The 24560-nt window shown below is 38.4% G+C and overlaps 1 protein-coding gene and 1 long non-coding RNA gene across 9 annotated transcripts in view; one reads left to right on the top strand and one right to left on the bottom strand.

Annotated features, from left to right (window-relative positions):
* Window positions 1–3128: 3128 nt before the first annotated feature.
* Window positions 3129–6212, bottom strand: LOC142059060 (uncharacterized). 2 transcript variants are annotated; one of them, XR_012661189.1, is made up of 3 exons: window positions 6140–6212; window positions 5179–5245; window positions 3129–5091 (listed from the first exon to the last, which is right to left on the bottom strand). It is a non-coding gene; the product is annotated as an uncharacterized LOC142059060 (long non-coding RNA). The 2 variants fall into 2 exon arrangements; XR_012661188.1 differs by having other exon boundaries at window positions 3263–5091; window positions 6005–6194.
* Window positions 6213–6279: 67 nt separating this feature from the next.
* The window catches only part of APOO (apolipoprotein O), a 32581-nt gene continuing 14300 nt past the window's right edge, over window positions 6280–24560 (top strand). For 2 of the 7 annotated variants that reach the window (XM_075097060.1, XM_075097050.1), the window contains exons 1-6: window positions 6280–6364; window positions 11207–11317; window positions 13673–13792; window positions 16472–16526; window positions 17583–17678; window positions 20561–20652. In XM_075097060.1, the coding sequence (XP_074953161.1) occupies window positions 6356–6364; window positions 11207–11317; window positions 13673–13792; window positions 16472–16526; window positions 17583–17678; window positions 20561–20652 (483 nt within the window). In that variant the 5' untranslated portion in view covers window positions 6280–6355. Of the gene's footprint in view, window positions 6365–9317; window positions 9382–10121; window positions 10196–11206; window positions 11318–13672; window positions 13793–16471; window positions 16527–17582; window positions 17679–20560; window positions 20653–24560 lie in introns of those variants that run through there. The other 5 variants (XM_075097082.1, XM_075097071.1, XM_075097031.1 and 2 more) reach the window with 5 other exon arrangements.

The raw sequence follows: 24560 nt of genomic DNA, 5'->3' as shown, positions 1-24560 counted from the left end.
AATTTATGAGACAGAAGAGGTAGTTTCAAATGCTGCGCTAGAGAGAAACAGTTAAAAGCAAAGACCGTGTCAGTCTGTACCCCACCATCCTGTGGCCCTTCAGTTCCTACACCATAAGCTGCAACTATGCCAGCTGTAGCCCTCCTTTGTAGGGTTGGGGGGAGAAACGTAAATGGCTTCACATTGTGAGAAGTGGTAGATGATAACACCTGTTGAACATATAAGGGCTCACTGGGGGAAAGTATCTAAATGACAGTTTTCAGTATTGATTGTGAAAAATCCCTGAAACATGTCCTAGAATTTCCTAATTGCACTTCAGGGTTAAGTTAACCAGGGTAAGGTTGGGTGTTACTCCTTTGTGGGAAAAGTTCCCAGAATGGAAGCAGTTGATGAAGGTAACAGACACGATGGGTTTTGCCTCACATTCATCAAAGGAATGGAAAGGTGGAAAACCAGCCTGAACAATGGCATGGTACCAAAGAGCGAGGAACTTGCAAGTAGGACTTCCTGGTGAATGAGTACTCTCTACAAAACACAGGATTATGTCCTGAAAACGGCACCTTGCTTCAGTTCTGCCTCATACCTCTGATTCTCTCTCAATCCAATGTATCCTCTTCATAGCCTCTAGCTAGCCTCTGTAGAGCTTGAGAAGAGCAACATGTTGGCTGCGTGGCCACCATAGTGGGCCAGTAAGAGTAAAATGAAGAGGTGACTGATGAATTGTATGGAAATGAAGATCTAGAAAAGAAAAATATTTAAAAGCCAGATACAGGCTTTTCCTCTCAAAATTGGTTTTACTGTAGGTTGAACAAATAAAGCAATGAAACTCTTACACTATTTTCCTACTACATGAAATGATGGTGGCAGCATCAGTGAAGAAATCTGGATGATTCTTCGTGTGCTGCTCAGCTCTGTCCCCTTCTTGTTCAAGCTGCGCAACAAACCCCTGCAGAACGGTCTGCTGCTCTTCTGGTCCCTAGGATCCTGTAAGGCTGCAAACCCCAGGCAAGGGGATTAATGGGGAAGCAAGTCAGAGCTTAAGCCAAGAGCTAACCAACAGGCTAAGTATCAGCTTCACTAAGCAAGTACACAAATCTTTGCCTATTTCTCACTAACTTGTATCGTGCAAGATGTCACGCAGCAGGTGGTGGCATATGCTGCGTTCTCCAGCTTGTCTCTGAGTGGTAAGTCCCATGGACCTCACTGTAACTCCTTGCTCTTACAAGTGTGTGTGGATACTGTTAGAAATATTAAAATGCAATTTCCTAACAGCAAAAATGAAGATGCTAGAACACTTTCAGTAATAGACCATAATAATCATGTAATGATACATGTATGTATAGTAAGCATCTAATACATTCTGCTTCTCATTCGTGGGAGAGCTACATCATGTGCCCTGGTGGAAAGTAAAATAGAAGTTAAAACCCTTCAAAAATCACCATCCTAGAAGTCAGTTTTAAGTAACAAAGTAAGCTCAGCATGTCACAGTTAATTGTTAAAGAGGCAGCACAGTAAAAGAAGGAATGCATGCCTTTAACTGGAAATTATTTGGTAGACCTAGAAACTCATTCAGGTAAATAAGGTGATATATTTAATATATATGTTTATGAAGATACTGATGTCAATACATTTACAGGCAAATGAGATAAAGATGTTCATATCATCTTGGTAGGAAATTAAGGATTACTGTCAAAATAATTTTTAAGGTAAAAAGGTCTGTTGTGCTAAATATCTGAGACTGGCAAGAGATGCAAGATCTTTCACCTTTTAGCCTCAGTTAATATCCAGAATGTATCCAGCTGGACTGAAATTCAAGATGCATTTGAATTTTGACAGGAGTTGGACTTTGTTGTGATGAGTGCTCACATGCATCAAAAAGGTGTTTGTGTTCTCACTGCCACTAGTAGCATATATCTGCGCTTTAGTAGGCGATTGCTACACCACACATTAGATGACACCTCTGCTGGTAGTATCAACAACGTGGTAACAGAAGACTTATTTGTCAATGCTGGAAAGGAGTAACTGAAAAATGTGGAACTAGAGCTACTGATGGCTGCAGTGAGAAGTCATGGATTTGAATTGGGGAAGGAACATTTTGGGGTTTAACCATGGCAGTATCAAAAATGAAACTATATGCAGTTGGATTACACTGGGGTTTTCTGCATGTTTCTCTTTTTCTACCTATCCCGTCTTAGAATATAGGATCTTTATTTGGAAAGCACTGAGTATATTTTGGATGCTGTCAGAATGTGACAAAGCTGACGAGACAGCGCGCACTAAAATTCAAGTACCAGTTTACTGCAGGTGCAAATGCAGTAACGCCTTTGCTGCAATTAAAGGTGGGTCAGTGGGAAAGCACAAAGAGCTCTGCAGTGGCATCTGTTTACTTTCTGAATGTATGACTTCAGACCTCGTAGCTGCCATAATAGTACCTCTGACAAACGCTGAAAACTGACCCACCTTCAGTATAAAAAGCAGAAGCACAAGGTAAGTTTCACTCCAAATGAAACAGTATCGTTAAATACAAAAATCTGTTCAACCCCTTTTTTTTTCTTCCAAGTTAGGAAGTGAATAAAGTGGAAAGAATGAAAGAGCGTTCTTATGAATATGTGAACTACGCTCCCTTCGTCAAGACACTGGGAACGGTCCATCATTGCACACCCCTGTAAACGCCAGTTCACTTAGCTGTTTAACAAGTATGTGCTAAAAGTGACAGGAACGTGAGAAATGAATTGGGTACTTTGGAGACGGACCTAGAAAAGCTGTGTACCTGACATGTCACCTCTGACTGTGCTTTGTGCACAGCATTTAGAAAGCCAGGCTCACGGTGTTAAGTGAAGCTGCTTAACAACTGAAAGTTGACTTTATTGGAGCCCTTGTGGTTGTGTATTTTCTATTAATTATGTATTTTCAAAAGAACTTAAAGAGGGATCTGCCAAACAGCATTCTTTTAACTTAAAAAAAACAAACAACAAAACACCACAAAAAAGCTGTAAGAGGCAGAAATGCAGTTTGTTTTATAATGACCTTAAAAATAAATTCTAAACAGGCTGGCAAAACTGTAGTGCCAAGTCATGGTATTGAAAAATTAAATCATTTTAGTGAATAAAAGGTGCATGGAAAAATGTAGGGGGTTGTTTTTTGTTTATTATGTTGGGTTGTTTTTTATTAATATACAAGAATATTTATCATGAAGCGGAACATCAAAATAAGCCAGCCTTTCAGAATTACAATGTTTTCTAATGATTGGTATGAGTAGGTAGCTGCACTGATATTTTATTGGGTAGATGTTACAAACTAACATTTTAACAGGAATGTGAAACAAATCAATTTTTTTTTCTACTGTACCTATAAATGTGTGGCAATAACTGCCCTTGTATTGCTAGCGAAGGACCGTTCTTATTTTTCTGACAAAAAAAATTAGACTGTAAATAAGCAATCTAATACAACATTAGGAAAGCTCAGACTGTAATGTCTAAGGCAAAGGTTTAGAGATCAAGTTTCTTAAATTGTATTTCTGCCTGGGCTGACATAGTTTATGAACTGTGGCAACATTTTCAAGCTTCTCTGTGCTGCAGCTTTCTAAAACAAATATTTCTTTCACAAGTATTTAGAAAAGCCCATTGCCAAGGAAAGGGAAAAATGCATGCAAAATAAAACTGAAACTTGTTATACATTCTTACATTAGAAACAGCCAGGAGTCGATCATGCCAAAGCTCTTTATTCTGTGGCCTCAGCAGCAGAAACTTCAGCTCCTTTTTAAGTCTGTCTGACAAAATGTTTTGGGCTGTGCGTAATCCATTATGGCACATATTATCATCACCGAGGGAAATTTTGCAGAGACAACCTTCTCCAGCAGTTATTCCTGCCACCAAAGTACACAGGGCTTTCATTCAGATTACTGGTACACTGTGGGAGAACAAAACACCTACATGAAAGCTAATATATTTGTATTGTTCTTCTCTATGAAGGTTTTTCCATTCTTTTTTAGTTAGTCATAGCAATCACTTTAAAGATGAACTTCCACATTAAAGAAAAAAATGCACTGAGGATGCTGGAGCTGATGACATTGTTTCGTTTGAAAAAAATTATAAAACAACTCTGTTCTTCAGATATTTGTATCAGTGTTACATAATTATATCAATAAACGCTGTGTGGTCATTGGATAGAAATTGTTCACAAAAATATGTATTTGTAACATAGAGACTGGATTTTATGTCCAGAAACAATTGGAATTTTCTTTACTGTTCATGTATCAAACTTCAAAAGAAAACGTGCTTGAAATATTCTTATGTCTGTCCTCTGTAAAACTGGGAGACAGACGGTCCCACCCGCAGCCTGGGACTGAGCTTTGGTTAAGAACTAACCAGAGCAGGTGCCATTATTCACCTCAACGCCATCACTCCTCTTGTGGGCTCACCTGTCATTTTGAGCTTTGAAAATTTTCTTTCTCTAACTCCTTGAGGATGACCAAAATGCATCAAGAAATGCAACTGCTCTGCAAAATACCCGGTCACTCTCCATGCTCTCACAAAACTGCCATAAAATACCACAAAACTGGTTTTCCACAAACATTTGCTGCACCCTGGCTGCCCTTTTTCCACAGGTACAGCTGCCTGCAAAGCCTAATGCAATGGAGAAAGAGGCCCCTTAGCATTCTTCACCCTTTGCTCACTTACATACGTTTTAGATGTAACTTTTCCTTGCTAAAGAGGGAATCTTCATAACCAAATCTGTAATAAAACTTTATCATCTGTTATCCTGTGGTTTGGGTACTGAAGCTCATCTTCCTTTTGTTCACGGTATTTCTGACATCCCATCCCAAGCATCAGCTGCTGCCTTTGAAATGCAACAGAAGAATACAATGAAGCTTTCAAAAGAAAAGGCAAAACCTGAAGTCTTTTCACTTCACCTCACGTTGCTCCTGATGACTGTTCAATGTGCCAGCAAGTAAGAGGGACTGTCTGCTAATTTTACAGACAGCTCATTAGGAAGCATCGCCCAGTTCTACAATGCGATGGTTAAACATCCCCATTAGTTAGGAAAATATTTGTTCCTGCTATCACTGGTTCTGTCAGGTCTGTAAAGAGACTGCAATAAAGAAATGTAGGACTTTCTTTAAGAGGGAACAATAAAAGTTATCACAAAGAAATTCTAAGATTATAAGAGGGTGCGTACCTTGTCTGTCTTTCCACAATTCTTTTCCTGGTGAACTCTCTGCTACCTTGTTTTTCAGGTGCTTTACCTTGAATATAAAAATTCGATGAATTTTACCATGACTAATAGGGTGCTATTCTTCATATTCTGAAAGCAATATTAATTATTTTAAATTACTACAATTTCAGGGGGAGGGCACCTGAGAAAACCCATGAGGAGAGGATCCACATTATTTTTTGGACAGAAAATTGTTGTTGTTTATCTTATTTGATGGGAATTTAGTGCTTGTTGTTTCTAATGTTCTTCTACCACTGAGTAACAGGTCAGACAGCACGGGATGTGTATGAGACCCTCCCTTGCAGCAGATGCGAGTGGGAAAAAAGGTGCTCTTGTCCAACTCACCCACTGAGCTGGAGATGCCAAGGCCAGGGCTGGAGAAGCCACAGAGCATTAAGATAACAGAGAGAGGCATAGGTTTAGTGTTTCTAATTCAGTATTTTGAGACCGGAAAGGCACAGAACCCAATCTTGATCTCCGTACTCTAGCCCCATCCAAATTCTAATGGCATTGAGATATCTCTCAATATATTTTACAAAGGTGGCAAGGTAAGACACTGAAGCATGCTTGCAGGTGTAAAGGACAGCGTGTAAGCACTTACGGCACTCTGGCACTTCTGGTTTTTAATAAATTCTAAAAGAGATGTTCCTGCGTTGTAGCTACTGAATTTTATAATACTTTCTGTTACCAAGCTTCTTCCAGTATACAGTAAGCACTAATTGAAAATAAGATCCGAGTCCAAAGTAAGTCCAAATTTAAAAAAAGGACGTCAAAATGTCCCTTTACGTACCAGACACGCTTGCCTTGCTTTTAATATTGCAAACCACAGAAAGCTCCACTGCCTCCTCACCTCCCCCGGAACAACCCGCTGTGCCCCTTTGCCCTAACTCCGGCCCAACACGGCTATCGCCCCTTCTGCTTTTACCTCCTGTTCCTCCCTCCTCCCGTCCTCGCTCCCTTCGGCCCCGGCTGCCGCCGCCGCCGCCAGCGGCGGGGGGGGAGGATGGGCGGGGCCACACGGGGAAGCCCCGCCCCTTCGGCGGTGCCGGGTTCCTGCGGCCCCGCCTCCCGCGGTGGGCGGGTCTTTTTAACGTCAGAGCCCAGCGACGCGGTTGGTCTTTACCGCCCGCTCGGCGCCGCCATGTTGAAGGTGAGAAAACCGCTGTGCGTGTCCCCGCCGCCCGCCCCCCCGCCGTTGAACGGGGCTCCCCGCCGCTCGTAACCCACCCCGCACACCCCGCGGAGGCGGGTGACGGCCCATTCCGCTCAGGCCTGCTGGTTCCTGCGGAGGCGGCGGCCGAACTGGCGCTGTGGGGCTAGGCCGGCAGGGGGCGGCCCGGGAGCGCGGCCGGAGGCGCCCCGCCCTGAGGCGCCCGGTGAGGGGGGAGCTCCGGCGCGGGAGGGCACCGTTTCTCCCACGTTAAAGCTGTTTTTTGTTGCTCAGATGACGAGACGCGGTAGCCAAGACTCTGACGTTGTTACCAGCGAATGATTTTTTTCACGTTAAAACAGTCCTAAAATGCGGGTTGTCTGGCAGCTCTGCCCGGGGTGCTTGGTCTGTAACTCCCAAGCTGTTAGTTTTACTCTCGTTGCAGCTGCATAATCTCTCTTTTTTTTCTTTAATAGTTCAAAATTGCGTGCCCCGCCCGCGTTGCGCAAAAAGAAACACGTGAGCACCACATTCGTTATATAAAGTTACTTATCAAATACAGCAGCCTGGAGCTATGAGTGAGTGTTCTTACAGAGTTTGGGTTCCTACTTTTGGGAAAACCCACGTCTTGAAAGTCTCCCTTTATTGCATGTAGGTTGTCAGCGGAGTCTGTAGAAAGGAGTGAAGGTGCTCGGTCTGGCCTTAAATCGGGTAATTGTCTCAAAGGTCTTTGCCTCTGTTAAGGAGAGCCCCAGATCCGTTAGGGCCGAAAGCAAGTCGTACGTGTCAATCAGATTGTTTCCATGACTGCTCAAGAAGCAGGAGTTTTTTAAAAAATGGGTGACTCTTGATTCTTGAAATTCGCTCTCCTTTGTGCCTTTTTTGTTTGTCAGATATTGATAATTTATGCTGAGCAGGCTACTTTTGCTTTACTCTTGTTGCAACTTCATTTTTTTTTGGTACTTTAATGCTGGGCCAATTGCTGGAATTCTTACAGAAGGATTTTGTCTTACAATCGTTGAGAATTCCATAAGTGATACCGAATTGTCATTAAAGGGTTATATGTGAACCTATGGCTTGAGGCACTATGCTTAATATTACCACTTTTATACAACCATTGAGGTTAGGCACCTTCCAGTGCTTCAGGCCAACCTAATTTTTTGCCTTTAAGAGTAAAAGGGGAAGGTGGCTTCTTGTCCTTGATATCTGTGCTTTAGGGAACAGGAGTGCTTAGGAGTTTGGTTTTGGGGTTTTTTGGTTATTTTAGCTGGTGTTGAGAGATGAGGGAAGAATGGAAAAAGAAGAGAAAAATGAAGCAGCTTCATATATTAGGGCAAATATCAGCCTTCACAAAAGTATGATGAAGGACTTTTTTCCTTTTATTCTTCCTTTCCGGGGTTTTGACAGGCTGGCAATAACAGTAATAAGTGAACTGAGAAACCACAGACAAGAAGAAAAAAAGACCAAAGTTGTAGTTAATCTTTAGCTGCCCCCACCCCCATTTGTACTGAGAACTAATGTGGGATGTATTCTTCGCAGAGGCTGTTTTTTAGTTAAGAATTTAAAACACAGAGAAAGGCAATAAAGCAAGACAATGGAAGGTGAAATGTCTTTTTCCCTCCAGCTTTCAGATGGAATTTGCTTATGAGTAATCTGGTTTTTACAGATAAATTTGAGTTCTTCAGCTAGAGAAAGGAATAAACTTAATATCTTTTTTTACTTAAAGTAAATGCAGAGCATTGCCTAGAGAGAAGAATGTCAGCTCTACTTTTTTTCGTGTCAATCAAATAGCTGTAAGATGGGCTGACTGAAAGCACAGCTCAATCAAAATGTTTTACTAAACCTATTGGCCTAGTCATATGTGGTTAATATGAAATTAGGAAATAAGATCCTAAAGTGAATTTTGGAAATTAAAAGTAGAATGATTTATCTTTCATACTAGTGAATAAACCTTTTAGTGTGTGCATATATACAGTACTTTGGTACTGGCCGATCTGTCCCATAAATTCAGCTGATGTAGAAGGCCGTTGCAGTATAGCTTGAACAGTGCATTTAAAAAGAGATTCTTCTTTTGTTTAAAATGTAAATATGAAACCTTTGGAAAAAGTCTGTACTTCAGTATTCTGCTAATATGATGTTTTCAGTATGAGTAGTTCTGTCATCACTGATATTTGTTTGTGAAACCAAGGTCGCTCCATTCTTATGCGCTGCTGTTTGTGAGCGTCTTTATGTACAAATCTCAGATATGTAAAGCATTTGGATTTACTGTTTATGCTGGTGATGTTTAGAACATTTTAAAAAAATATAAATGGTGTTGAATAGCAGCAAAAAACCATACCTGTTGTCTAACACAGCAGACTGGATTTGTTTTTCCTAAACAGAGGTTATGCATAATAAATCATACTTCAATTAAAGTAGTATTTTTCTGATGTTGCTGTATGTTCTTTTTTTCTTTTTTTTTTTTTTTTCTGTGAGGGGCATTTACAGAAATGTTAAATAGAAGATACAAAACCTCTGCACGTGTATTCATGTAACAAACTTTTGCCATATTCAGGAATTAAGTTTTAGACACTTGTCTCTGAGTGGTGCTCTCTGAAGTTGTGTTTTTCAAGGCTTATTTCAAAAGCCTCCTCTGCTGCTAACATCTTTTGAGTGTAGCATATGCCATTGATTTAGTAGTTGCTCTGCCAAAGCTGTCTGTAGTTTTAGACTTGTTTGAAATGTAGCCTCATACGAAATATTTGCACTGAACGTGAGTGTTCAGGTAACTGGTAGCTATACTTTAAATAAATTTGAAACTGCTTTGAGGAAAGTGATTGGAGTCTTGAATGCCTTGGTGTCTTTTCTAGCTGTCTGTTTCATTCTTAAATGTTCCCAAAATCACAGGAAGTCATGTTTTACTGAAAGCATATCTTTCAGAATGAAAGTGCATTTCAGATTTTTGCCTTTTCAGTGACAGAACAGTTTTGCAGTGAAAAAAGGAAAGAATGAGGAAATATATTCTACAGTTACTAATGGTTAGTGGTGTCCATGTTTTTAACTTGGCTAATGAAAGTATGTGAAAAGTGTTTGTTTAAGCAAACGTAATTAAAGATCATTTGTGTCTTCCCTTGGCTGTGAAACAGCTGATCCAGTCATTGTGGTATTTCATTATAGTGCTGTAATAATGAGTCCATAAATACAAATGAGGAAAAACTTCCATTTTAAGCAAGTTTTTCCATACCTCTTGATCCATCAGATCCCTTACATCTTTCTGAAAAGAAATCCTATGACCTAGTTCTTGTGTGCTGTTTCTTTACACAAAAATGACCATTTTGAGGAAGTTTGACAACTATATAGTCTAGTTTTGAGTTTGAGAAGTCTCTTGGTTACATTTAATAAATATTCCATCTGCAAAGCAGTGGAAGAAATCTAAGCTGCAAATGCTGGTCTGTATGCAATAAGCATGTAGTCTGGGTACTTTTCTAAGAGTTCTGCAATGGGCAGAAACAAAGTTTCACAGTAATTGTCCTGATGCTAGGTCAGTTATCATCATAACAGCATGAAGGATGGGTTGGTTTGACCAAGGCTTCAGTTTCACAAGCAGCTAGGTCAATTTCTGAATTTCTTACTATTTCTGAAAAGGAAGAGGGCTTGCTGCCTTCTCCTTTTTCATCCCCTCTTCCCTGGCCACACAGTTCCTCTGGTGCTTGTCAGGCTGTTTCATGGATGGGTTCAATTTACTAACCCCACACAAAGCTCTCCGCTTCTTTTTCAGGATTAATCTTGTGCCAAAAGGGCGAGGTGAATTGCCTCGCAGTGGAAGCGTCCGGCCACCAAAGCTAGGGCAAGGTGAGCAGCAGGACTTCTGGGAATGGATGCCACAAGCAGAGCCAGACCTCTTCAGTTTGGTGGCCGCAGGCTGTTAGATTCGCTCACACTGTAACTTGATACAACAAGCCACTGGCTGTTGTAACTCTGCACATGTTTAGCTGAGCAGTAACATAAATACGAGATGTGCAATGGTTTCCCATTGGAACTGCTTTTTCTTGAGTTAAATGTTGTTTTTAGTAAGGTTGTGCATTTGTTGGAAAGTGCTTTCTGTGCGTTCTTGATTTGCTACACAGCTAAGATTTTTATCATCTGTTTTTTAAGTTAAAGCAGTCTCTCCTGTTAGGAAATACAGTATAGGTCCTGAATGTAGGAAGAATTATATTTACCTTACTCATGGTGGTTGTGCCGTGTGACTGTATTGAATCTGAAGTATTCAAAACCAGTCAAATATCTGTCATGATGCACTGTAATTCATGTTTCTCACAGAAAAGTAGGAGACATTCCTAATGTTTTTAGAAAGCAGTGATTATGTTCTGATACTTTCAACTGTAGGTCTCATTTTTTCCCTAAATCTAGCTGCAGACAATAACTAGAAATAAAATGCTGAACAACTTGGTACTAAATATGGAAGAATGGGGCTGTAACGGACATTCACAAAGTTGTTTAAAATATGAATGTAACGTTGTTAATATCTATACTAAGAAAGCTGACAAAAATTTGTTTCAAGTGAGAGAAAACAGAAATCTCTTTGCGAGATTAAAACTAATGAGATTAGCGTTTGTATCTACTGTCTGCTTTATCCTTAGGCTTTTCTGAATACCATCTGAATAATTTAAGTGTTATCATTTGAGTGCCTGAGAGCATTAGATTGTGTACCACTGACTCCCCTTTCTCCTACCTTCTAAGCATCTTAATACATCGCTTATTAACATCTACGGGGACATAAACATTGTCTACAGGGATATGTTCAAACACGTTACCAACTTGTTTGAACCTAATGATTTACGTCTCTTCCTATAATGTTTCTAGGTAATTCAGCTGGGGGCCACCCCTGTTAGCCTGAGTTTGCTCTCAATCCAGGTGTATGCCTCCTCGTCAGAGAAGGAGACAGCCAAAAAGGAGTTGCTGAAAATTGAGGAGGTAAGTATGGTTAGAGCCGTAGTGCTCTTCTATTTATACAGAACTATCTATGGAATTCTGAAAGACATGGTATTTTGATGTGTGCAAGCATTTAGGTACATTTCTTCACCCTTTGTATTCTTGCCTTGATACTTGCTTCTCTGTTTTCAGTAATAGAGATGTTGATATGGCTTTGCTTCTTTTACATGAGGGTTGCATTTGATGCCCTCTGTTTGGTAGCATTAGGCTTGCTTGTGAGCAAGATCTTTTTCCTACATTAAATAAAACCTTCTGTTCTTCATTCAGAAATTGGCTTTTCCTGTTTGTGGATTTACTTGTGGTCATGTTTCAAATCCCCAGGAATATTTTCTTTGCTTTTTATCTAGGTAACACCATGTATTTTTTTAATTACAAATACTGTTGGCAAATTCTAATAAAATTTCATTTACATTCTCCAGTAAAACAGTGAATAAGAAGTTTTTAGTTCTAAAAATACTCTCTTTTACAGGCAAAATTCTTGTTTGGCAGTGCTTTGAATCCGATATAGTAGCCCGCAGAGTTTTATCTGTTTTCCTTTCTTTACAGCATTCAGACCTAAGCAACAACAAATACAACAAGTAGTGGTAATAAAAACCTGTCGCTTTATTGTTTCTCTAAGATGTTACAAATGTCTTGGTTATATCACAAATAGAGCTCTAAAAGCACCCTGTGAAACTGTAGACTCGCCAACATTGTTGCATAGGCTTTTAACCGTCTCCAACATTAAAAAGAAAAGAAAAAGATTGTAGTTTGTAACTAAATACAGCTTTATATCCACGAGAGTTTGTAGATGTTCAAAATTTTTAAGTACTTCAACCCAAGCTAAAGTGTTGTTACGGGAGCAGTGAGACTAAATGAAACTTATTTTTGTGTATACTTAGGTCTTTTGCATGTGCCTGCATAGGCAGTTCATTTGCATGATATGAGAGGATCAATAGTTGAAGCAGTTGCCTGGCTTCACCCCAGTGAAGTAACCTGAGCTTGGGCTGTCGCGTGCCCTACACCACTGCTGGCGTGAGTCAGTAATGAGGCAGCAGTTTGAAGTTGCATGTGTGCTGAATAATTGGCTTCAGCAAAGCAGAATGTGCAAGCCAAGGAGTTTTGGCTGCCTTTCTTATCATTCACAGTGTTATGTTAGTTTGCATGTCTACTGTTAGCTGTCTAGTTTCGTAAAACGTATGGGAATCTATCTCTGAGACTTCTGTCCTTGTGCCAGACATGGCTGTTAGGTCATCTAACAGGATCAAAGCTAAACTGATTGTGACCATGATTGCCAGAGATGACCGGATTTCCTAGGGAAAAGAGACTTAAAATGCTGGTGTTTCAAAGTGTTATGGGAAATGCAGTTGCAGTTGGCCCAGAGTTATTGAATTATTTGACAAATTCCGTGTCATTATATATTTTGCAGCTTTCTTATTATGATAGAGATACTATTGTTTTCCAACTTACCTTGAAAAGAGGGCTAGCTACACTTTGATGGAACAATACGTGTAAACATCAGTTTGTAATAAACTACTAAAGGTAGTATACATGTTGTATAAAATATAAGCTCTTTATACTAAACATCAATGTAGTATATAAATTGCTAGGAGTTTTAAGAGGTTTTGTTTTGATCTAAACTTTGCTGTTCATCTTCAACAGCATGGACTTTTTGTAATGGAATACAATTTTAAATACTTTTAGGTAATTGCAATAAATACCTTGTGATGCTAAAGCCTAAATATTAGTATTTATTATGTGAAAATGCCCATTGCTTTTCAGGTGGGTGTTACAGTTCCTATTTGCTCAGCCCTGTGGTGCTATTAATGCTGTCAGTTGCTGATGTGGTTAATGACTGCAACATTGGGATGTCATACCATTTTCTTGCTCAGTAACAGACGGACAAGTTTGTTTTGGATGTTACCTTTGTTAGAAGCTACTTAGACTCTTTAATAATGGCTTGTGCAAATATAGAAAATGATCGATTGTGATTTCAGAGTTCTAGTGCATTTAGTATGTTAACTGGGAACCAGAAGTGCTGATTAAGACCAGAAACATTTTTCACAATTATGTTTTGTGTTCTTATTAAACTAGTTTAATATTAATTTATAACCTGTGACTTGGATCATATAGGAGCTATGGATGAATTGCATAGCAATTAGAAGTCATCTTCATCATAGTATATAATTAAACTTTGCTCATAATGGTTGTCTCACAGCTGTGCTTGAATTATTATTATGCATTGTTTATGTAGTAAGCACTGTGTTAGGTGTTCTGTAGTTAGACTGTTCATGCCCTGAAGACCTACTTACACAATTACGCCTTTGTTTTTAACCTCTTGTTTGCTAATATTCACAGATGTCACTCTACTCCTCTCCAGCTCGTGAGACTAAATACGTGGAGAATCCACAAACCCAATTGGAAGAGGGGGTTTCACATTTACGGCATGTTATGGAACCATATACAGCCTGGTGTCAGGTATAATGGTTTTATATCACATCTGGTAGTGGTTCAGTGATAAGGGTTGAGCTGGGAGGTTTTTTGTTTTGTTTTGTTTTTTAAGAGGCAAAACTAACAGATAGCAGCAAAGTAAAAGTTGATAGCTGTAGAAGCATTTTTCCAAAATGCTGCATTACTTAAAATTTTCCACGGTTTGGGTCATAATATTTACCCCCTCCTCACACAGAACCAGGTGTTTCTGCTAATTTACTGAACTAAACCCCTGCTTTTTCGCAGTTTTATCCCTCCAAAAGAATTAAAAGAAAATTAACAAAAACTTATAATTGTTATCTGAAATAAACTTTAAGATTAAAGGTATCTAGGGATGTCTGGAGTTCGTACTGTCCTGTGGCCGAGGAAGATGGGAGAGTGATTAAATTTGCATTTCCCATGCTCAAGGAGAAGGCCTTAAATTATCAAGCAGTGTGTTTTAGAGTAGCAATAGTTGTCCTTGCTGTATCTGTGACAAAATACAATTTTGCAGAAATTAAATCAGTATTTGCTGATCTGGAATGTTGGGGGAAGGAATGTGGCTCTCTGGAAGAGCAAAAATCCCAGGACACCAGCAGTGGCAAATCTAGCCCCCAGACCTTACCCCAAAACTTTATTATGTATTTTATTAGGTAGCATGTTTATACTAAACAGTCATTAAATACAAAAATAGTCTTTGGAGCATAGAGGAAACCCAAGATCTTTGTAATGAAAGCCTAAATTATTGATCTGAGATTGCAGAGTCATGTGATGGCTTTCTTGCTCTTTCCTAACAAATGCTGAGACATACTTTTGAAGCAAGGGCATCCTTGCCATTTGGTTGCCTCTTGGCAACTTAAGGTGATTCTCTGCTTTGCACTCTGGCTGTTGTGAATCCTCTTCTTAAGCTGCAAGCTGGTTTTCCAGTTCTCCATAGAAAGCCAAGCTGTTCAGATCAGGTGTCCTTTCTGCCTAGAAGTTCTGTGCTGTGGTGCTAAACTTTAACAGTACTGAAACATTTTTTCAGAAATACTGAGGGCTCAGTCTAGTGATGTGTTTCTGAAGTGCCACCAGCAGGAGTACTGACTTCAGTTTTGAAGGAGAAGGGGGATTTTCCACAGTATAGTTAGAGCTCTGACCTCCAAAACACATGGGTTCTGTTGGTTGCCTGCGGTAACCATAACTGGGAATGAAATTTGAGACGAGGTTAGTTGCCCGGTTGGACTGACTGCAGGTAAGCCTTGAAAACAGTGCTTTATGTCTCACTGGCCTGTTGTTTTCCTATTTGCTTTATTTTTTTGTCTGTGTGGTGATTGTTTGCATAAGATGTGTTCTTCTGCTAAGACACAACAAGCCATTTCCTGGCAGTGGTTTACTGACTCATTTTATGAAGTGGGCATGTAAACTTTATGGGTTTTGGGTCATCTTTCTTGCTTAACTGTAGTCAGATAGTTTTGGTTTTACACCAGCCCCACCCACTGCTATGTTAAAGAAAATAACATTTTAGGTGTGTTTCAGTTGTCTTTAAAAATAAAAATATAACCCAGGATAATGAGAATAAAATTGATTATGTTCATATATCCATTTTACGTTCTCAAAATTGCTTGCTTAATTGTAGTGGAAAGTCCATTCAAAACACAGACGTAGAAATGAGCCAGTTGACAGAAGATAAGACTTAGTCTCTGGGGTCTTTAGAACGTGGTCCTTTTTCACTGGTTTTCAATAAGGCCAACATCCATTTAGTGTTATGTTGTGTGTCACATGCTAACACTTTTTTTCATTACAAGTTGGTTTTTTTTTTAAGTCACTCTTGCCAGTAAGGAAATGAAAGTTCTAAAGATATTATCCCCCATGCAGTATCCTAAACAAGTGCTTTCACTTCTGCACAGATGCAGCTCAAGTGGTATTGCGAGACCACTCTCTGCTTTAGCTTTGGGCATACATGTTTATGAAATTGTTCCGTAATTCATAGCAGTCTTACACTGTCCCTCCAAAGGATTAGTAACACAATAACAATTAGCAGGGTTGCTCTTAATGAGATGGGTTTTCTTCTGCTTTGATAAAAGGCAGTGTGAATTCTTCTACTTCCTGCATATTTTCAGTCTGAGAAAAATATCTAGAACTAGTTTGTGGGATTGATGCAGTGCTCGTTGGTGTTTTACTTTGGACATTGTATGGACATCTCATTTTCCAAGTCACTTCAAAAATGCAGTTTTGTTACCCTAAAATAGTCTCTTGGAAGGTGGAATTTATCGCCTTGCAGAATGAGTCATGTACCCCTGTGAAGTGCAAAGGAGGAGTTTATTACAGTGTTATACTTCTTTTCTTTGCTTCAACTCAAGTATCTTTGCCATACCTACGTACACAGAGAAGCCTGAGATAATCCTGGGTTTCAACTACCTGATTAGGAACTCAATGAAATATTGAAGTTGACTTCTGTGTTTTGAGGTATTATATTTCATCTGTGTCCAAAAACTGCTTTGAGAAAAAGCTGTACCTTATGCCAAACATAATGTTGAGCAAGCTTAGCCCTGTAACTGAAGGGTGGAAGTGAGAATAAAAAGAACTTATTTTAGGGATCCAACACGTTTTTTTTTTTTTCTTTTCTTCATCAGGTCAGCTACAGTCTGTATTTAATATTTTACTTACTTGGTATCTATTTACCATTTTCTTTTTTTTTTTTTTTAGGATCTTTATGCCAAAGCTATGCCCAAATTAGAAAAAGCTGTTGAGCATGGTAGAGGTAAATCAGTTTAGTTTTCTAAACTAGCAATTTAAAATGCAGGACTGTACTGTATCTTTTGGTAAAAGGGAATTCCATTAAGCATCACTATATATATAATTTCTAATGCATTTAAGACTATTTGCACTGTGTATTTGTTTAAATTTCCTTTGTAGGTCATTAGGACACTACACTTCTAAACAATTAAAATCTAAGACCTGCATCTGTGTTGACCAATGTCACTAAAAATGACAGTTATGCAGGAAAAGAAGGAAAAAAAGCCTCACAATTTATTATCAGTTGGTAGTATTTGCTTGACCCAGCCTAGTAACTGAAACTTCCTGCAATGTTTATTACTTGTCACAAGTGTTATGTCTTGTGTTTGTAATGTTTAGCCTTTTCATTTTGGTTTACTTCCTTGGATCTCCTAAGAATTTTTAATTAATCCAAAATAATTTATACCTATTTTTGGTTTTGGGAGCATCCTTTGATACTTAGGCTCATCAGGACTGAGCATGGACGTGATCTAGAGCTTATTTCAGATGCTGCACCTCTTTTCCTTAAACTTAACAGTCTCGGTCTTTTGAATTCCTTTGTATGGAAGGTTTTTCCACAGTTTTCCATTCCCCCATTGGACTCCCATCTTGGAGTGAGCTTTGTTTATGCTGTGTCTTTCCTTTGTTCTGTGATTTGTTTTTTGTACAGTGTTTTGCCAAAACTAATTCTTGTTCACATGTAAATGTAAGAATCCATTTTGCAGAGGTTTTAATCACTAATTTGAAAGAGAGATAATCGAGGTGCAAAAGAGCAAAACAAAACAGATGGCCCAGGAGCAAAGGCAAAAGCCTGTATGAAAATTGGTAAATACAATACGATGTTCAGTTTCATTCATGTGTCTCTAGAGAAGATCTCAAAGGCTTTGAATTTTATGCCAGCAGATCTAAAATGTGCAAGATAGTTAAATGTGTTTTGATAACTCTTTATGTTTTGTAATAATTGCTAGCATGTGTTGATGATTCCTTATCACAAAAACGCTTTCACATTACATTAAGGCACTTCATTCTGACTTCTTTTCAGAGGGCTGTGAATTTCTCCAAAACCCCCCTGCTGGATTTTATCCAAGGCTTGGTGTCATAGGTTTTGCTGGAATTGTTGGATTGTTTCTTGCTAGAGGTAAGCGGGAACCTTTTGAACTACTTATATTATGATTTGGGATAAATAATTTATTTGTGGTTTTTGGATACTAATTTTTAATTGTGACACATGAGATCTGACTTAACTGTCAAGCATGTTTCTGCCATCTTCCTCCAATTATAAAGAAACTTCATGTAAAAGATATGTAATAACCATCAATTGTTGTTCATGAATACTGTATTTGTTGCTGGAATCTAGTCTTTGATCTTTTCCAGTTCTAGCTTATTACAGCAAAAGTTGGAAAGGCTTTTTTTTTTAATCCAAAAAAAATCTTTTTAATTACTGAAGTTCTTGATCTCATATGTCACTGTAGAAAACTGCAGAGGAATAAATGATGATAAAATACAGAGATTCCTGAACTACGATGCATGTACAATTAGTTGTATATTCAGGTTCCTTCAAAATATTGTGTGTCCAGGCACAGAGCTGCTGCAGATGGTGATAATCAGCAAAAATACTTGTGAACTCTGGCTGTACTATATACGCATGTGCGTTTTGTGCTATAGAAATGTGATACTGTTGATTTCATCACACTAGCTGAAGAAACTTATATGTTTGTGCTTGCATGGAAATAAATGTTGTATTAAGAAATTTCGTTGTGAAAAAGTGTTTTGTGTTGGCATTGAGAGATTCTCCATATAGTGAAACAAAGTAACACAAGAAGAAAACTTATAGGTAACACAGCTGTAAAGTTCTATAATTTAAATACCGGTGAGGGCTTCCTTTGGATAAAAAATAAACCTTTGTGGTGTATTTGTTCAACAAACTGGAAGTGTGTGCTTGGCTATGTAGAAATGGAAAGCATTTTGTGAATATGCATATGCATATTACATATGCACTTCTCAAAATATTTAATTTTTCAGTGAAGGTGATGAAAACAGTACTTCTGTTTTTTTTCCTAGCATCATTTTTAAATGAAAATCAAGGTCTCCAACTTTACCCATTTGAAGTTTCTCTTCAAATTCCTCCTTCTTGAGTTGTGTGATTATGAATGAGATCAGTTTCCAACCTCGATGACTGTAGCAAAATTGAGGTGGGGGAAGTTTTGGGGCTGGATCTGAAAGATTAGAGGGTCCTAAGTTTAATAAAAATAAAAATCCCTCGTAATACAAATATCTGATTTGTGAATCTTTTAGGATGGGAGCAATAATTTTAAAACTTTTTGTCTGGTTGTGGTTTACAATACTGACTGATATTTCCAGAAAGTATTCAAACTGTAGAAGGAAGTGCCCCTTAATTTTGATGCTGCAGAAAGTTAAAACGAAATGTCGTCTTTTATTTATTTTTTTTTACCCCTTCCCCCATTGGTCTCACTGGAAAAAAATTTCCCTCTTGGAAGGTACTGGATAAAATCTTCCAAGTCTAAACATAATGTTTGAAGATACAGCTGCCCACTAAGTAGAAAGTACAGTATTCAGAGTTCAGTCACGTGACTGTTTGCAGTCATCCAGCTTGGTTTAAAATGCTGTTGAAGATCATTTGCTCTAACCGTGTTGAGTAGTACTGGAATTGACATGGGAGTGTTCCTAAACTTCCCTCTAATGGGTGTCTCCAGCAGGTAGCAGCCTGCTGGAAGGCATTAATATCTTCAACATTTACATGTATTCCTAAAGTGATATTGTAAGCACACTGATAAGCTATCACGAAGGAAGATTTCCCCATTCCCAGAAATTACAAAAAAGTGTGATTTTCCTGGTTGTAAAGATGCAACGAAGCTTGCCTTTTCTGTGCTTTCTTATAGCTAATTGGTACCAAGTTCCCTCTTCACAAGGCTAGCAACATCACTTCATGAAGGTCTCTTGTTTACTGCTAAGTTTCTCATCTCATGAGCATATGTTAGTGGAAACACTAAACACTTCTCATATGCATTTCCCCTTCAGAATTCCTTATTCCTTTATTGGAAGCACATTTGGCTTTTCATATAGAACAGGCTGTTCTGTGAGGAACAGAACTACTGCATCCTGACTCCTGTACGTCTGTTCTATTACCTTTTTTACTCCTGCAGTGTTTGCTTTTCTCCTTTATCTGCTCCCTTCTGTGTTCCTTTCTGACTGGATGCACTGCAGCATGCCCTGTAACTGATTCAGTGATGCGTATTTTCACTGGCCAGCCAGGATACACAGCCTGTGGCCAGCTGTGATAAGAGGATGAACTTTTCAGGCACTTAAATTATTTTAGACTTGTGTAGAAATACAAGAGAGTATTGTATTTATGTATTGTATGTAGAACAGAGAGTTCAAACTGATTAAAATGTTCAAAATTTCGTTGGGGGCTGAGCAATAGGCGTATAGCATAATTTTAAGTACTTTAAAAGTATTTTCAGATGCTTTGCGAATTGCTGTAGTGAATCACGAAAAATTATTCATACGAGCAGTTGTGGAAGAATGAATATTTGTGAGCCAAGGTAACTTAAAAAGTTTGTGTTGGAACGTCTTTTGTTCTGTTTGATGTATCAAAAGAATGCTATCCTAACCTTTCTTTGCACAAGTCCTTCCTTTTAGTTTAGGAAAGAGTATCCATTGGTATAATTCACTGAAATATCTCCTAACTGTGGCTTTTACTTCATTATTCAGTATTGAAATAAATTATGTATTACTACAATGAATATAGTTGTAAGGTAATTTTCACTATGGAAAGAAATTAATAAAATATTATCTTAAAAAGGTTGAAAAAATAATTACTGATCAGAGTAATCATGTTTCTTAAGAAACCAGTAGTAGGACTGAACAGAAAATATGCTAAACTGTTTTTAGTAAAATTGTTTTGGTTATAAATAAAAGGGTAGGGCCATTCGTCTGTCATGGTTAACATACTCTAACAATGTTTTGGGTGTTTTTTTTGGTTTTCTTGTTATGAAACAGGCTCAAAAATAAAGAAGTTAGTGTATCCCGCAGGTCTCATGGGTATTGGTGCCTCCATGTATTACCCTCAGCAAGCGGTTTCTATTGCAAAGGTCAGTGATATGATACCTTTCTTTGGAGAAGTGTCTTTTGCTTTGATTATTGCCTCCTACCTTCAAATTAACTGGTAATCCATTTTTAAAAGCCATGTCAGTGTGCTCGGCGCTTAGAAAAATGGTAGTTATTTTGTCAAAGAACATGCAGTCTAGGCTGAAAGATGGTCAGACATTCTGTTTCTTTTAGTAACATTTTTTTTCCTAACGTCTGCAATAGGGTCTTCAGTTTGAGGAACATAATTTCCTTTCTGAATCTCTGACCTCAAGTAATTATAAATGAACATAAATATGCTTAGTAAGTGCAGTTTGCATGTTTACTTACAATAATAAGGAAACCTGAAATATCTGGAGAGCAAATGAAAACAGGGTTTGAAAGAAGGAAGGGAAAAAAAATACGGGGGGGGGTGGGGGGGGGTGATTCTGTAGAGAAATTGTAGGAACAGCATTCTGAGATAAACATTGTTACTGAAGTTTTCTGCTTTTTGCTGGATAGAGTTTTAAGCAAGATAGCATGCATGGGGAGTGGGGTAAGAATTCTGCTGCTTACTGGGTGCCTTTACTGTTTATGCATTTGTTGTTCCAGACACATAAGAAACATATTAACTTACAGTTCCTTAAGTGGTTTTCCTGTGAAAGAATGAACTGAAGAGACCAGGGAATTGTTTGCAGCCCCTTCTGATGTCAGTTCATATGCCTTGCTGTCTGCACTTCACTGTACTGGCAGATTTCTCAGTTCTCCACCATGTTCTTTTTCAAATCCAGCTTTTAACCGCTCCCAGGGCACATATTTTAGTGTGTCAGCAATACTTTGTATTTCAGGCTTTGTTAAATTGGCTGTCCAGTTATTGGTGACTTGTGAGTGACACTGAGATGTCAGGATGAAAAGACGATACTCGCAAGAACATATTATGTTCTTTGGAAACTGAAAGGTCATTGACTCAGGGAGAGTCAAAAACGCTGTGTTTGAACTCTGCCAGCATGGTGATACCCTGCTTCCAGGATTCAGATACAGATAGTTTCTGTTGGAAACTGTGGATTGAAATTTCAGTTGCCTTCTGAACAGTGAAGTGGGAAGTGATTGAATGGCGTTTTTTAAAGAAGCTCAGTTTAGTCTTAATCATGGATTTGCTGCTAACAGCTTCACAATACTTTGCTTATTTTATGAAAACTTTGAAGTGCATGATTGCCCTTTGATTAGTTCACAGTTCTTAGTTTGACTGTAACAAAGTCTGATACAAGACCGTGAGCCTGAAACTTGACTGGAATAGCTTTAGCTTTGTTGACTTGGTCAGGACACTAGATGTATGAGTTTGAAAACTTCTGTGGAGAGAGTGATACCCTATATACTGTTTTGGTTTCTCTAATTTCTCTCATGCTTTTCTTAAAGAAGAAAAGTTTTAAGCGTATCAGATCTTACTATCCATATCTTTTATGCTTTAATCTGAAATTGGAAGCACTTTCATCTCTAGTAATTTTGAAATGTTTCATAGGCCTTTAAAAAAATTTCTGGAAGCCTAGGAAGGAATGCCAGCAGTACAAAGCTCACTTGCCAAGTTAATAGAAGAGTATAGGAAATATTCTGAAGCATAAATTTTTAATTTTTTATTTATTCTTTATATTATGTTCTTTTTTTCTTCCACATTCCAGTACTTCATCACTGCTTTTTCATTTACCATGATGTAGTTCGCTTCATTTGGTAAACTTGCAGATTTGACAGTACTTTAGAAGACTAAAAAAGTTTTGGGTGGTGGTTTTTGTTTGGGTTGTTTTTTTTTTCTTCCCATCTTTGTTAAAGACTTTCCATTGGAGAGTTGGAAGTAAACACAGCAAAATATGTTTGCAGTTGGTACAACACTTGATGCATCTGTCTGGAAGAAAACTTTTTTATTTAATTAAAATGTATGAGTTGCTAAGTGAAGTTACAGCAACAGTGTTTGTAATTTCAGACACTATTCATCTAACTGGAGATAGAAGTGCACAGACTAATTTTTTTTTCCAGCTTTAGTAATCATTCTAATAAATCACAAATTTGTAAGGGATTTATTTCCTCACTGCTCGTATAACTTTAATTTGTATAACTTTGAACAAATGGTCAGACTGTGTATGTGGTAAGGGAACAGAATTCAATACTAAAGTTTATTTTGTTCTGATGGAACTTTAACTAGTGTTTTGGGACTTTGTTGCTTTCCAGCTAATCTTAATAAATTCACAATATTTACTGTGGCTTATGTTCCATCTGGAAGAAACTTCCCATTATGAAGTTACTTAAATCAGTCTCTTGATCATTAGAATGAATTTTTGTTCCTTGTTGTAAGTTCTCAAATTGCCTAAAGCAGCGTGTTACGCTTACCTCCTTCTTGAAAGATAGAAAAGCTCCCTAATATGTTTATTTCTTTGTCAACAAACTAAATTATTTCTGTCTCTTGAACCTGTACCTCGTCCCTTGCCCAGTTCAGTCCATAAGGCATAAACAGTTGAGCTGGTAAAACTGAGAGCATGACACGGTTACAGGAACTGTGGGTTGAAAAGGAGGAGTTGGGGTCACTTGATCCATGTTTGCTGTAGAATGAAGTGTTGGTGAAATTGCACTATGACTACTTCGTTAACAATATCAGTGTAGAAAAGCCAGCAGATTCTCAGTTTAGCTTCTCAGCATGCAGTGTAGGTGAAGAATTGCTAACCATAATTCTGCTCGATAATCTTGACATATAGCATATGGTATAATCAATATTATATGCTTATGGTCCTGTGTGGAATTAAAATATGGGAGCTTGTTTACAGGCATATTAGGCCTTAGAGACTGCTGCTGCTACCCTGGTAGTGCCTAGTATTGGGTGTCTGTGACCCAGCATCACTTTCAAACCATTTCAGATTCTGACTTTTCAGCTTGAATTTTAGCAGGGAAACTTAGAGTGTTGCATTGAACAGAGGTGGTATTTTAGTATGTTGTAATTTAATGCAAACAAGCTGGAGATTGTTACCTTCCAGAAATAAAGAATTCCAGATGACAGCCTGGAAAAACTTGTCTCCCTTTAAAAGGGAGTTTTTGTATGAATGTTGGAATGAACACTTTGAACAACTGAATGAACTGTTTATATTATGAGTGTTCCTTTTACTTTTCCTGGTTGGAACCACGACTCCCCAGAATAGTGGTGGCAACTGCAGTACCCACCTGCTTCCTCTTCAACTGCTCTGTGACAGAGAGGTGTAAAACACAAGCCGAATGCATGACTCTAGTGTTGTGTTCATGAGAGAATGCATTGGGTGGTTATAAAAATCTCTTGGCTGTGTTCCTGTTGACCCTGTAACTTGCAGCTTACAGTCTATCTAGAACTGTATTTTTCAGCCCCTGCGAACTGTGAAGGTGTGTGTGGGTCCCAGCTCTTGGGAGGTGTGTAGAGTGTTGAAACATTGGTTGTCTGTGGCAGACTGAACTATCTGGGTTGCTGTACCTTGTGATGTAGCTACTTTACTCCAGCATCATGAATGACCAGTTTCTCGTTTAGTGCAATTCATAATTCATTTGATGTTATGACTCCTATAATAAGAATATTTTAAAATTTGTACTGTTAGATATTTGGGGTGTTTTAAAGTATTTTAATAGAGTATTTTTAAGGAGGAACAAGAAATAGCTTATGGATAGTTGTTATTTCTTGTTTTATGTTGATATCTATGTCCTCAGTAACACTGCAGACAAAACATCCCTCTGTTTGTTTATTGCGGTTATTTTTCAGGCCTGGTAGGTTTGTATGGCTTGCACACTGATCACACTGTCTTTCCAGATGAGCCACAGGCTCCTCTGACTTTCAGAACTAATTTGATGAAGTACTTGAGGATGAACACTCCCGATACTGAAAAAGAAGATAACTGTCTATGCCTGCAGTGTTTGAATGGAGGGGTTTTGG

The sequence above is a fragment of the Phalacrocorax aristotelis genome, chromosome 1, assembly GCF_949628215.1.
Source record: "Phalacrocorax aristotelis chromosome 1, bGulAri2.1, whole genome shotgun sequence".
Classification (NCBI taxonomy): domain Eukaryota; kingdom Metazoa; phylum Chordata; class Aves; order Suliformes; family Phalacrocoracidae; genus Phalacrocorax; species Phalacrocorax aristotelis.
The sequence above is the reverse complement of the archived record's forward strand: the minus strand, read 5'-3'. Positions and strand labels throughout refer to the sequence as shown.